The 13,382-nt window shown below is 45.2% G+C and overlaps 2 protein-coding genes across 5 annotated transcripts in view; one reads left to right on the top strand and one right to left on the bottom strand.

Moving 5' to 3' along the window:
- Nucleotides 1-1,199: 1,199 nt before the first annotated feature.
- On the bottom strand, nt 1,200-10,074 carry Isg20l2 (interferon stimulated exonuclease gene 20 like 2). Its single transcript, XM_028753066.1, has 4 exons — nt 9,827-10,074; nt 7,516-8,476; nt 1,810-2,010; nt 1,200-1,437 (listed from the first exon to the last, which is right to left on the bottom strand). The coding sequence occupies exons 2-4, from the start codon at nt 8,320-8,322 to the stop codon at nt 1,324-1,326; spliced, it is 1,122 nt and encodes a 373-aa protein (XP_028608899.1). The 5' UTR covers nt 8,323-8,476; nt 9,827-10,074; the 3' UTR covers nt 1,200-1,323.
- Nucleotides 9,562-13,382, top strand: part of Rrnad1 (ribosomal RNA adenine dimethylase domain containing 1) — a 9,260-nt gene continuing 5,439 nt past the window's right edge. Inside the window, exons 1-2 of one of the 4 annotated variants that reach the window (XM_028753061.1) lie at nt 9,562-9,993; nt 10,460-10,582. In XM_028753061.1, coding sequence (XP_028608894.1) covers nt 9,763-9,993; nt 10,460-10,582 — 354 coding nt within the window. In that variant the 5' untranslated portion in view covers nt 9,562-9,762. Of the gene's footprint in view, nt 9,994-10,260; nt 10,583-13,382 lie in introns of those variants that run through there. The other 3 variants (XM_028753064.1, XM_028753062.1, XM_028753065.1) reach the window with 3 other exon arrangements.

Genomic DNA, 13,382 nt, shown 5'->3' with positions numbered 1-13,382 from the left:
AGTGACTCATCCAGAGAGCCTAGAAACCCTCCTACAGGACTACATAGCCCTCCACACCCTGAGATGTTATCTAATAGAGAGCCAGAAAGAGCCCACTACATGAGCCGGAGAGATGGCTCTTTCCAGAGGCTCTCAGCTTCATTTCCAGCACTCATTTTCCAGAAACCCACAATGGCCTGCAACTTTAGTTCTGAGGGATCGGACACCCTCTCCTGGACCCTGAAAGCACACACATACACATAAATAAAATAAAAATACATCTTTATATGTAAAAAAAAAAAAACATCAGTTTTCTATTATAAAAATTCATAAAAAAAATCATGAATTAAGAGGCTACATTTGTAAGGTGAAAGACCGAAAGACTATTAAAACTACATAAATTCTTTTTAAACTAAGTGGAACCTAAATTAAGTGAACTCTGTCATTCAGTGCTATGTAATGTGGCCTTAAAATTCAGCAAGCAACCACACAATCCTTTCTTTCTCTTTCCTACTTCTATGAGGCAGAGCTTTTCTATGTACTCAGACTGGTCTTAAACAGCTCCAATCAGGACTCTGAAAGTGAAAAGATACTATTACTTTAGAACAACAACAACAAACCATAAAATTAAAAGGACCAGGCAGGCACAGTGGTGAACACACACTTGCAGTCCCAGCTACTCATGGGGTTGAGGAAGTCATTTGAGACCAAGTGTTTGAGGCCAGCCTTGACAATACAGCTACTCCTTTATCCCACTCTCCACGAAAAGGAGACACGTCTTTGATGTGTCCCACAGATAAAGTAGTGTGGGAAACTGTATTCCTTGGTGTGCCTTGCTTCCTCAAAGTCAAGGCTGGCTGGCACAAGCACCCTGCGACATGTGGTTAGCACTACTAAAGAAGTAAACAGTTATGGTTCATCATGTTGAGTTCTATTCCTTCTACCCTCCCCCACTCCACTACTGGAGACTGTACCTAGTGGTATATGCATGCTAAGTTCTAGCACTGGGCTTTACTCCTGGCCCTTGTTTTATGTTAGGACAGGGTCTCACTGGCCTAGAACTAATTCTGTAGTCCAGGCAGACCTTAAATCTATGACCTGTCTCAGCATCCCAAGTATCTGGGATTACAGGTGGGCCACCTGCCTGACCTAGAGGAGGGTTTTAACATGAAAGCTTTCCTCTTCCATGAGATACTTAACCACACAGCGACCATAATAGCTGAGATGAAATTTCAATGGGTATTATGTCTCTGGTCAAGCCCCTCTCCCCAATGATTCTAGCTTCTACAGGGGAGAAGCTGCAGAACTGTGGGTTGGTCTACTGCATGTTTCTCCCTGGGAGTGCTAATTTTCTGGGGGATTCTGGGCCAGGTGCTGTTCCCATTCGACTTCAACCAACTTGTACAGCTCCATTGTGGCCTGCGCGTCTTCTACCGAGGAATGTCCACTTTTTCCAGCCTAAAATGGAAAAGAACATGAAGACAAGAACTGTTTCTTTTCTCAGACAACTCTGGACTCCCTGCAACCTGCTAGTCATCTATACTTTATCTTCTATAGTTTATGAATTGTAGTTAGAAGTCTACAGGGGCCCTCCTCCCCCACACATCTCTAAGTTTCAACTCCCAGAAATGTTCTGGGTGACATGTACCCACAGTTCGATATTCTGTGGCCACTGTCCTGGACTCCTGAACATGTGCAATGTCTGAGTGGTCTTCTTTTCCCACTGTATCATTAGCTATAGTCTGTAAGGTGCCCAAAAATTATTATTTCTCCTTACAGACAGGGAGACTACTGGGTCACGTTTGGTGGGGGCACTTGGAGAGAAGTTACCTGGATGTCCCGACTCAGCAGCTTCTTGGTGAGATGCTTCAGTGACAAAGTGACATTTTCTGGGCAGTCAGCCTTCCGGTTGAGAAGTGGTATCTGGGAAGTGTCTCGGGTGAGGGACTTGGGATGAAAGTACTGTAGGGCTTTGTAGTCATTGTGAATGGCATGCCCTACTACTACCTTCCCTGAGAGTATCTTCAAGATCTGGAATAGGCATATAAGGAGGTAATGAGAAGCCATACTCAAAGGTGGGGCTCCTTATATCCTGAAGGCCCAACATAGCCATCACCAACATACCATCCACCACCTCTACCCTCACCATTCTTGAAATGCCCTCTTCCACAACTGTTTCTCCTTCAGAACTTCATCTCTCCTTTCCCTAGAGAACTGCTGTGTAATCCTGTTTGGATCTATATCACCAGAGGTTCCTTACATGCTTATTAATTTCCATCCCAACAATGGTTATCAGTATTCTCCCCTGGGCTGCCATCCCCGAAGAACCTGAGGCCTTGTATATGCCAAACAACTGCTCTACCACCGATCATTATCCCTAGCTGCTTCCGTTAGTTTCCAATGGAACATAAAGATGCTGATCATGGGGCTGAAGAAATAACTCAGCAGTTAAGAGTGTGTACTCTGCACGCAGACTAGAGTTCAGCTCTTGGCACCTCCTGGCACCTATGTAGGGTGACTCACAGCTGCCTGTGACTCCAGTTTGAGAGGATATGATACCCTCTTCAGGTCTCTGAAGACACTACACACAAATGTAAAAAACACATACACACAATTAAAAATAAATCTTTACAAAAAAATTAATCTAGGTAAGGTTATATAAACCTACAATCACAGCACAAAGAAAGCTGAGGCAGGCAGACCGCATATATAGTATAGCCTGAGCTACATGAGACCCTGTCTCAAAAAAAACAGGGTTGGCAGGGTTGGAGAGATAGCTCAGTAGTTAAGAGCACTGTCTGCTATTCCAAAGGTCATGAGTTCAATCGCCAGCAACCACAGAGTGGCTCACAACCATCTGTAATGGGGTCTGATGCTCTCTTCTGGCAAATAAATCTTTAAAAAACAAACAAACAAACAAACAAACAAACAAAACAAGCCGGGCGGTGGTGGCACACGCCTTTAATACCAGCACTTGGGAGGCAGAGGCAGGCAGATTTCTGAGTTCGAGGCCAGCCTGGTCTACAGAGTGAGTTCCAGGACAGCCAGGGCTCCACAGAGAAACCCTGTCTCGAAAAACCAAAAAACAAAAACAAAAACAAAACACAAAAAACAAACCAACAAACAAACAAAAAAAACAGGGTTGGATCTGGGAATGTGGCTCAGAGTACTTGCCTAGCATGCATTAAACCCTGGGTTCCAGCACTGCAATAACTGGGCACATTGGCACAGGCCAGTAATCCCTATACTTGGGAGGTAAAAGTAGGAAGAACCAAAGTTAAAGGTCATTTTTGGCTCCACAGAAAGTCTAAAACTAGACCGGATGCATGAGGCTAGCCTGGGATATATGAGAGTTTGCCTCAAGGGGGAAAAAGTCCAATGAGATGGACTCTGAAGGTAAAGATTCTTGTCACCATGTTTGATGGTCTGCATTTGATCCGAGACCCACATGAGAGGAGAGAACCAACTTCCACAAGTTATCCTCTAGCCTCTATATTCAGGTACACTCCATCTTCACCGAAGAAATCAAAGAAAACAAACCATAGCCATCTAAAGAGTAACGCCGCAGATCGGGTTTTCTGGATACTTGTCTTGAAACCAACTAACGTCTTGGCATTTAAAGTCTTACAAGTTCTCCAGGCCATACTCAAAATGGGATACTGAAAACAGCAAGAGTCCTAGACAGCTTTCAGGGGACCCACCTAGTGATGCATCTGGGCTCATCTCAGATTCATAACCCCAGCATAAGCAAGGTGAAAAGCTTTGTGATGAAAACCACAATTTGTCTTTGCCTAGGTAGGTTCAGTCAGTAAGCATCTGCTGTAGGTGCTCTGCCCAGTCTCCTACCTAGCACCATCTGCATCTCATCTGGCCCCTGGCTGCCCTTACTGAAGCTAGGACCTCTCCCACACATCTGCTCAACTGTGCCCTGTAGAGAGGATGTGCCTTGGCATTTCTTTCCTTTTGTTTTTGAAAAACCTCACTGTGTAGTCCTGATTGGCCTCAAGTTTAAAGCTCCACTTGCCCCTGCTTCCTCAGTGCTGGGATTAAAGGTGTGCACCACCAATGCCTGGTACTTCCTTCCTTTTTAAAAAACACCTGATAAACCTCCTTCAGTGGACTGTCTGGCATTAAAAGAATCATTGGAGGGGCTGGGGATGTGGCTCAGCTGGTACAGTGCTTGCCTGTCATGCATACGGCCTTGGGTTGTATCCCCCAACTCTATGTAAACCAGGTGTAGTGGCACATAGCTATAATCAGAGCACTCAGGAGATAGATACAAGAGAATCAGAAGATCAAAATCATCCTAAGCTACAAAGCCAGTCTGAGGCCAGCCTGGGCTACGTAAAGCCCTGTCAGAGAAAAAGAATCACTGGAAGCGTGTGTAGAGAAAGCAAAGAACAAGTTCCTCAAACGCAAAGGAGAACAATGGTGCCCTCTGGTGGCCTCCCGGGACCAGCAGCCTCTCGTGCCCTCTATTGTTCTCACCCTACCTCCACTCTTGATTATTAGCTGTGAAGAATGAGAACCCCTTACAAACCATGTGTCTTTTATGTCTTACTACATGACACCCAGATGCTCACCAACAATACAACTATGTTTCAATTCAGCTTCAAAACAAAGTTTGACTTTATATGCATGTGCATCAATGTGTGATTGATGTCCAAGGAGGCCAGAAGGGCAGCCCTGGAACTGGAGTTACAGATGGTCGAGGATGAATCTCCACATCAGTACTGGGAACTGAACTCAAGTCCTCTTGAAGCAGCAGGGGTGTCTAACTGCAGTGCCATCTTTCCAGGGTGCTTTTACTTTTTATTTTGTTTTTGTAAAAGTTCTGCCTCCTGCTACAAACACTTCCAGCCTGCTTCTTTCACACCTGTTGTTGTTCTTCTGTTCACGTCATCACTTCTATCATCGCTGGCTACTCATTCTTGAAGTCAATTCCACTAGACACTGGATCTCAACTAGTAAAATTACTTCCACCACCAGGAATAACTTCCTGACTTTAGCATTCTTATGATGGCTAATCTTGTCAACTTGGCAAGATCTAGAATCAGGTAAAGATAACCTTGTGGAGGTGTTTGTGGGGGAGTGTCTAGACTGAGTTAACTAAGGTGGAAGACCCACACTAAGTGTTGGTGGTAACCAACCAGCTGCCTCATACTCCAGCTGCCATGGTGTACTGAACTGTCAAGCTATTAGCCAGAATAAACCCTTTATTCTTTAAACTAGTTTTATCACAACAATAAGTAATACAGAAAGACAGTAATGAGGGGTGAGGCTATTGCTGTGATAAACCTGACTGTGGCCAACATTTGCCCATGTATTTAAATGTTGAGTGCCCAGTTGGTGGCTTAATTAGAAATTATTAGGAGGTGTGGTCTTGGTATAGATATTGTCACTGGGGGTGAGCTTGGGCTTTGAGGTTTCAGAAGCCCATGCCAAATCCACTGTCTGTCTCTCTTTGCCTGTTGTCTGTGGATCAGGATGTAAAGTTCTCAGTTACTGCTCCAGCGCCATATTGGTATACTTCCTGCCATGATGATCATAGACTAAACCCTCTAGAACTGTAAACAAGCCCAACTAAAAGCTTTCTTTTATTCAGTGTTGCCTTAGCCATGGTCTCTTCATGGCAGGAGAACAGTTAGACACTGATCATGCAGCTCTTAGGCCTTTGGAGCTGGTTTGGGGAGGGAATGTAGGAGCTTAGAGCTGTGGATTAGAGAAGAACTAGAGTAATGGACTAATTTGTTTGGCAGAGATATTTTTACATAGGGAACTATTCAACACTATGTAAGACGACTGCTCACTGCTCTTATCCACATCTACAGTGAGAGGCAGCAAGTAGGAAATTAAAATATGGCAGGAAAATACAGTTTTATGTATGGGGAAAGGAGTATATGCCATACATTCAAGTTCCAGGCTATGAAAAGTGATACCGCCATTGGGACAAGGGGGCGAGTGAATAAAGGGCAAGACCCTGCCCACAGAAAGATTCACTTCATTTAAATGGAGAAAGCCAGATAGCACTTAGGAAGTAGTTTTCTTTTTGCTTGTTTTTTGAGACAGGGTTTCTCTGTGTAGCCCTGGCTGTCCTGGAACTCACTCTGTAGACCAGGCTGGTCTCGAACTCAGAAATCCACCTGCTTCTGCCTCCCAAGTGCTGGTATTAAAGGCGTGCGCCACCATTGCCTGGGCTGGAGTATGTTTTATATCATGATGTTGATATTAAAATGGCATCTTGGGGACAACAAGGAAAGTTGATTTAACAATGATATGTCTGTTATGTTGACAGAGGTCATCTTGAGACATTTACCCAAGAAGAGAGAACCTTATTGACCTGTTGCCTTTTCTTTATGGTGAGTGATGTGATGTGGGTGGTGCCACCCCCAGGCAGGTATTACCAAGAAAGCAGGCTAAACAAGCAGGAAGGAGCAAGCTAATAGCAACATTCCTCCACAGCCTCTGCCTTGAGTTCCCACTCTAACTTCCCTCGGGCTGGACTATCACTAGAATAAACCCTCTTTCCTCTAAGGTTGCTTTTGGTCGTGGTGTTTTATCAGAGCAATAGAAACCCTGACTAAGACAGCTGGGCTCTAGAATTCTGATTCATTCGTTATGCTTGTGCAGCAAGCACTCTACACAATAAGGCATCTCTAAACTTGTTCTGAGACAGGGTCTCACCATGTAACTCTAGGTGACCTGGGACTCACAGAGATCCACCTATCTCTGCTTCCCAAGTGCTGGGTTTAAAAGTGTGCTCCATCACACTCAGCCTTTGTTTCTGATGTGATGGGCTCACAGCTAAGAGTCTGCCTAAGTTTCAGAGACTCTGTTTAGACTGTTAGAAACTATGGAAACTTTTGAAATTGAACTAAATCCAGTTTGTATTATGAGGACCAAGGATGGAAGGTTTGGCTAAAAAGTATGATGGACAGGGATGGACTTGTGATAGAACTGTTTACTTGCCGGGCAATGGTGGCACACGCCTTTATTCCCAGCACTTGGGAGACAGAGCAGCACTTGGGAGGCAGAGGCAGGCAGATTTCTGAGTTCAAGGCCAGCCTGGTCTACAGAGTGAGTTCCAGGACAGCCAGGGCTACACAGAGAAACCCTGTCTTGAAACAACAACAACAACAAAACAAAAAACCAACCAACCAACCAAACAAACAAACAAAACCTATTCATTCCATTGGCTGGAGTCCTAGGCTGACTAAAAAAAGAACAGATGAGCTAGTATTCACTTCTCTCTGCTTCCTGACTGTTCAGTAGCTACATCCTGCTCTTGCTGCCACAATGTCTGTACTGTAATGGAAGAAATCCTTAAACTCTGAACCCAAATAAATTCATTCAATTCCTTTGCTCAGGTATTTTGTCACAGTAGCCACAAAAACAATTCCTTACTCCAATAGGAAGCCTTCTTAATCATGTGACGTCATTCTCCCTCCCTTTACCATCCTTTGATACCTCCCCAGAACATCACTTGCTCAAAGACCTCTCCAGAGTCCTCTCTACTGTCCTGTCCCACGCTCTCACCTGATTCCGAGCAGTCTTAAAGGGCGTAGCATTAACCATGTGGCACTTCCGGATGCCACTCCATCTGGTGCGGTAGTCGACGATATAGCAGGGCGGGAGGATGTACTCATCATAAAGCACATCTCCATTGTAATTCACAATGCTGCATCGAGCTAAGGAACTAACACGCCCCTTGGGTCCTGTGCCCACCATTTCACAGTCTATTGCCACCATCTTCCCTGGCATATTTTGAGAGACTTTAGGGCACTTATCCTCAGAACGAGCTTGGGTGGAGTTCTGTACAGCATTTTTCTTCAAGGGCTTCTTCTTGGAGCTTTTATCCTTTGACTGAGCTTGGGTGGAGTTCTCTGTAGCAATTTTCTTTTTCAAGGGCTTCTTCTTGGAGCCCTTCTTCTGGGTGCGAGATGGGTGGCTCTTAATCTTTGGAAGGGCACTCTGAAACTCCCCTAGCAAATCTACTTTACCAACCACAGACTCAGTCTTCTTTGAAGGAGCAGGGGTCAGCCAAGACAATGATGCCTTCTTGTCTTTGGAATGCTCTGAGTCCCTCTTGGAGACAGCTGCCTCTTTCTTCTTCTTTGGGCATGGAAGGATCTTCAAAATGCCATCTACTCTTGAAGTTTCCCCTTTCTTTGGAGGTTCTGAGTTCAACTTAGACACCTTACTAGGGGGTTGGTTCTTTTTATTCAGAAATCCCTTCTGTTCCAAGAACCGTCGCTTCTTGACAAAACGTTGATGTTTGGCATTTCCTCCAAATGCCTTTTTCGAAGGTTCCCCAAAGTCCAAATTCAGGAGTATGGTAGACATGAGGTCAGTGGATGGTGGGAGAAAGCTGGAAAGAATGGCTCACTGACAGCAAAAGGATGAGAGTCTCATTCTCTGTGGAATCCCATAGTTCAACATGTGGAGGTCTGCAATTGGCCTTGGGGACAGAAGTAATCCTGATACCTACACCATAGGCCTGAGAGAAAAAGAAGACCAATTCTGGAAAACTTAAGTGATTACTACCACAAGCCCAAAGCCTGGATAACTAATGAAGCCCCTACCTTTAGGTTGGTCTTAAAAGGGTTGTTTCTGAAAGACCCTTCCAGGGGGGAGACCCAGGAAGGACACGACCCCAAAGACACTCCAGATACCGTCTTGCTGTAATTACATGAGTCAGGTCCTTTAATATACGAAGCTTTGGGTTGATATGTGCCTCACACAGGAGGTAGGGGTTATCGACCTCAAGGCCCAAAAGCTTAGGGTTATTATAGGCAAAGGCTGGGGGTGGGGAGGGAGAGGGTTGTGGGTAGTCACACACAATTGGTTGTTTCAAATGTCTGTAATGTGTGTAAGCAGATCCCAGGAAAAGGTTTGACAAATCTCACGAGAATAGTCTCTGTCCCCGTGGTCTTGGGACCCAGTGTGAATACTTATCTGAGTCAACAGACCATCTGGCTGGATTTAATTCGAAAGTCCTTGGAACCTCTGGTGGGAGTTTTTCTAGTGAAGGCTAAGTCAGACACCACGGGAACAGACTCCCGGAACACTCAACTGACCTTTGTTTCTCTAGCTCTGCATCCCCTGTGACGGCCTTGGGTTAGTAAGCTAGCTGAGCTGTTATTCTTAACTATTTGTATTAGTGAATTAAGGCTTCCTGTTATACTATTGAGTTTAAACTAACTTAAAATTCCTCTTTCAGTTTCCCCTCTTCAGATCTTGTGTCATTTTAAAAACTAAAGATGCTGGGGCTGGAGAGAGATGACTTAGTAGTTATAACTTGTTGCTCTTGCAGAGATGTTAAGTTCTGTTCCCAGCACCCACGTGGTAGTAGTTCACAGGATCTGTACCTCCAGTTTCAGAAAAATTAGATGCCTTCTGTTCTCTGAAGGCCCCAGGCAATTAAGCGATACACATATATAAATACAAACAAAACACGGAAATAATATACCTAATAAAGTGAGGGTGCTAAGGCTGGCGATAAAAAGAAGTGGGACCCACCGAGATCGAACTTTATCATGTCTACAAAGTCGAAACAAGTGAGTACTGAAACAGCAGAGAGATGAAACTTCTAAGTACGTTTGTCAGTGGTGAGATGAAACATCATAGATAAGGATCACCCAGGAATCTTCAGCATGCTATAAAACGGAGAGCAAATAAGGAATCGCTCTCCCTGGGATCCACGTGGGGGCGATCTCCTCACCTTACTTGTGCCCCACAATAAGACCTGTGACACTACACAGCAGAGACTCTACGTGGAGGAAAATGCAGACGGACCACCCCGGCCACTACACTCATGACGGTCCACGAACCATCCCCGAACACCTACCTCCAAGTTGGGTCCCACTAAGATCGCAAGCGTCCGGAGCCGGATGTAGGCGCCGGCGCGCGCCGACGTATGCCGGGACGGCAAGAACGCGGGCGGCAACGGGAAGGCGGCCGGCGCACACGCGCCCGCAGCGCCCCCACCTCAGGCAGCGAGGCCAGCGACTCGGAGTGCGTGAGCAGCGGCAACGGTGGTGGGGGTGGCGGCGGCGTGGGTGGGGGCGGGGGCGGGATGCGCTCCCCGGCCCCTCGGGCCCCGTGGAGGTACAACTCGAAGGTGGTGAGCCGCGGGAAGCGGAACAGAGCGCGCCGGAACCGTGGTCCCACTTCCGGGAGGGAGGGCGGGACCTACAGTTTACCTCCTCGCAGTAAGCTGGTGTTGGGCGCGCTTTTGTGACGTCATCGAGACGCCGCTGCGTCTGCGCAAATGCCTTTGCCCAGTGGAAGCCGTGACGTTTGCCAAGTGCGCCTTGTTATTTGGACTTGTAACTGGACGTGATTGTAGGAAGAGGTGTTGTCGGGAGGGTTCGGAGTTCTTGCTTTGCGTTGGGCCTGCAGAATTGAGCCCGGCTTGGGTTGCTTGCTTTCGTGGTACCGACCTTGTGTCTCCTTACCTCCTTCCTCTTTGCACCGACAGTCACACCACAGGATGCCGGGCGTCTCAGCCCATGGCCTCTCGCGTGAGAAGAGAAGGCAACTGGCTGTGGACCTCACCCGCGTCCTAGCTCTCTACCGTTCCATCCTGGACGCCTACATCATCGTGAGGCCACTGGGCTGAGGGCGGGGTGCTTCTTATGGTGGGGGTGATTGGGAGCCCACTGAAGAGAAAATTTGGAGATAGCTCTTGCTTATAAGGAAAGCTGAAGACTAGAACAGTTCCTACCCAGTCTTCTGTCTCTAATAGTTTTGTTTGGTTGAGGTTCGTGGTAGCGGCGTTTTTTTTTGTTTGTTTGTTTGGTTGGTTTTTTGCTTTTCGTTTTTTTTTTAATTTCAAAGATAAATTTATTTATGTATATGAGTACACCGTTGTTGTTTTTAGACACATCAAAAAAGGGCATCGGATCACATTACAGATGGTTGTGAGCCACCATGTGATTGCTGGGAATTGAACTCAGTACCTCTGGAAGAGCAGTCAGTGCTCTTAACTGCGGCGCCATCTCCAGCTCTTTTTCTGTTTTTTGTTTGTTTTTGGTTTTTTGTAACCCCACAACCAACATTTGGGCCGTTCTGCAGTTGCATAGAAACATAGAGAAAGGAGATGTTCCAGACCATATCCTCCACTAAAAGGCAACAAAGAGTGGGTTGGTGAAGAAGTACTTGGCCAGATGTGGTGTAGACTTGTAATCAGGCACCTGAGAACTAGATGCAGGAGAATCAGGAGTTCAAGGTTCACCTAGGCTACAAAACAAGTTCTAGAGCAGCCTGGACTGGATGATGTTACTTTAAAACAAAACAAGAACAAAACAGGGCAGACATACATTAAGTTACCTTCCTGTAATCTTGCCCCTCAGAAGACTGAGACAGAAGAATTGTCTTGATTTGTAGCCAGCTCAAACGAATGTTGAGACTGTCTCATTTCCCCCAACCCCCATACACACACATAGAAAAGCACCTACAAGGCTTGGGGGTGGGGTGAGTCTCAACCTTCGTAATCCTGCAACACTTTAATACAGTTCCTCATGTTGTGATGATCTCCAACTATAAAATTGTTTTTTGCTACTACTTTATAACTAATTTTGCTGCTGTTATGAATCAAATACCTAATATGCAGGATATCTAAAATGTGAACCCTCCAAAGAGGTCCTAACCTACAGGTTGAGAACCATTGTTCTAGATGCTTGTGTAGGACTAGCAAGATGGCTATGTGGTTAAAAGCATTGTTTACTTTTCCAGAGGACCAGTTGTCCCCAGCACCCACATAACTGGTGACTCACAGCCTTCTGTAACTCCAGCTCCTTTGCCTTCCATGGGTACCTGCCTTAACATGAACATACAAATCCACAGATGAAACACATACACATAATTAATAAGAATACTTTAAAAAAGTTTTGTCTATCTGCCGGGCGGTGGTGGCGCACACCTTTAATCCCAGCACTTGGGAGGCAGAGGCAGGCAGATTTCTGAGTTCAAGGCCAGCCTGGTCTACAGAGTGAATTCCAGGACAGCCAGGGCTCCACAGAGAAACCCTGTCTCGAAAAACCAAAAAAAAAAAAAAGTTTTGTCTAGCTTGTATGAGGTCCTGGGTTAAATCTCTGAGTATTGCCAAAATATTTGAAAAAGTTGAAGTGGGATGTGGTGGTGTACCACTTTAATCCCAGCACTTGGATTACAGAGACAGGCAGTCTCCTGAGTTCTAAGCCAACAACAGCTACATATTAAGACCCTGTCTCAAAAAAACAAAAACTTGTTTTAAGTGCTTTCAGAATAGTGAAAATATATGTGTGAATGTCTACTTCTTTTATTTTTTTTTATTTATCTTTTTTTTGGGGGGGGGGGTTTCGAGACAGGGTTTCTCTGTGTAGCCCTGGCTGTCCTGGAATTCACTCTGTAGACCAGGCTGGCCTCGAACTCGGAAATCCACCTGCCTCGAGTGTTTACTTCTGCTTGAATTTTCTTTACATGATGACTCTGAGCTGGTGTCAGCTCATATTTTTTTTTCCTCTATGGAGTTTAAAGTAGCTCTCCACTAAGCTCTGTTAGTTTTTAAGAGTGTCTTATTGAATGTGATATCTATGTTAAAATCACTGTTTGCATTAGCTTGCAGTGCTGGAGACAGAACCCAAGCTTGTATGTGCTCATCAAGCACTCATTAACACCGATTCATACCTCCATTGTTACATTCTTGTTTGTTTGGTTTGTGGAGACAGGGCTTCTCTGTGTAGCCCTGGCTGTCCTGGAACTCACTCTGTGGATCAGGCTGGCCTTGAACTCAGAGATCTTACTATTTCTGCCTCCCAAGTGCTGGGATTAAAGATGTGCACCACCACAGCCCAACTTTACTAATTTTTTTTTTAATTTTTTTACAAAGTAAACTCTGCAGGAACAAGATTCTTGTCTTTAGTTTTTAGTTTACAATAGATTTTGGTGCATAAATAAGGCTGGGGGAGGAGAGTGTTTTTGAGGTGAGGGTCTTTATTTGTAACCCTGGCTGTTCTGGAACAGATCAGTTTGATCTTTGAACTCACAGAAATCCGCCTGCCTTTGCCTACTGAGTGCTGGAAAAATGTGTGTGCTATTTTGCTCAGCTGCATAGGTGGTCTTGCCATTCAGGACTGTGGAGACCAGGGTCTAATTCACCAGCTGGTGATACCCCTAACAAACCTTTTTAATTGTTCTTTAATTAGTTGGTTATTTTCAGATGGGTTCTCACTATGCTGGAATATCTCATGGAAATATTATGGCCTCTGCCACCTGAGTGTTGGGATCCTTTAATAATAAGCACCACATCTGGCCCCCAGAATCTTAGAAGAACAAATGAATGAATTAGAATACACAGCTGTCCGGACCATAGAATAGCAAGTTTTTGTTTTTTTTTTTTTTTTTTTTTTTTTTTTTTTTTT

Source organism: Grammomys surdaster, unplaced genomic scaffold (genome assembly GCF_004785775.1).
Source record: "Grammomys surdaster isolate TR1022 unplaced genomic scaffold, NIH_TR_1.0 125946, whole genome shotgun sequence".
In the NCBI taxonomy this organism is placed as follows: Eukaryota; Metazoa; Chordata; class Mammalia; order Rodentia; family Muridae; genus Grammomys; species Grammomys surdaster.
Note: the sequence above shows the minus strand (reverse complement) of the source record. Positions and strands in the feature narration are given on the sequence as shown.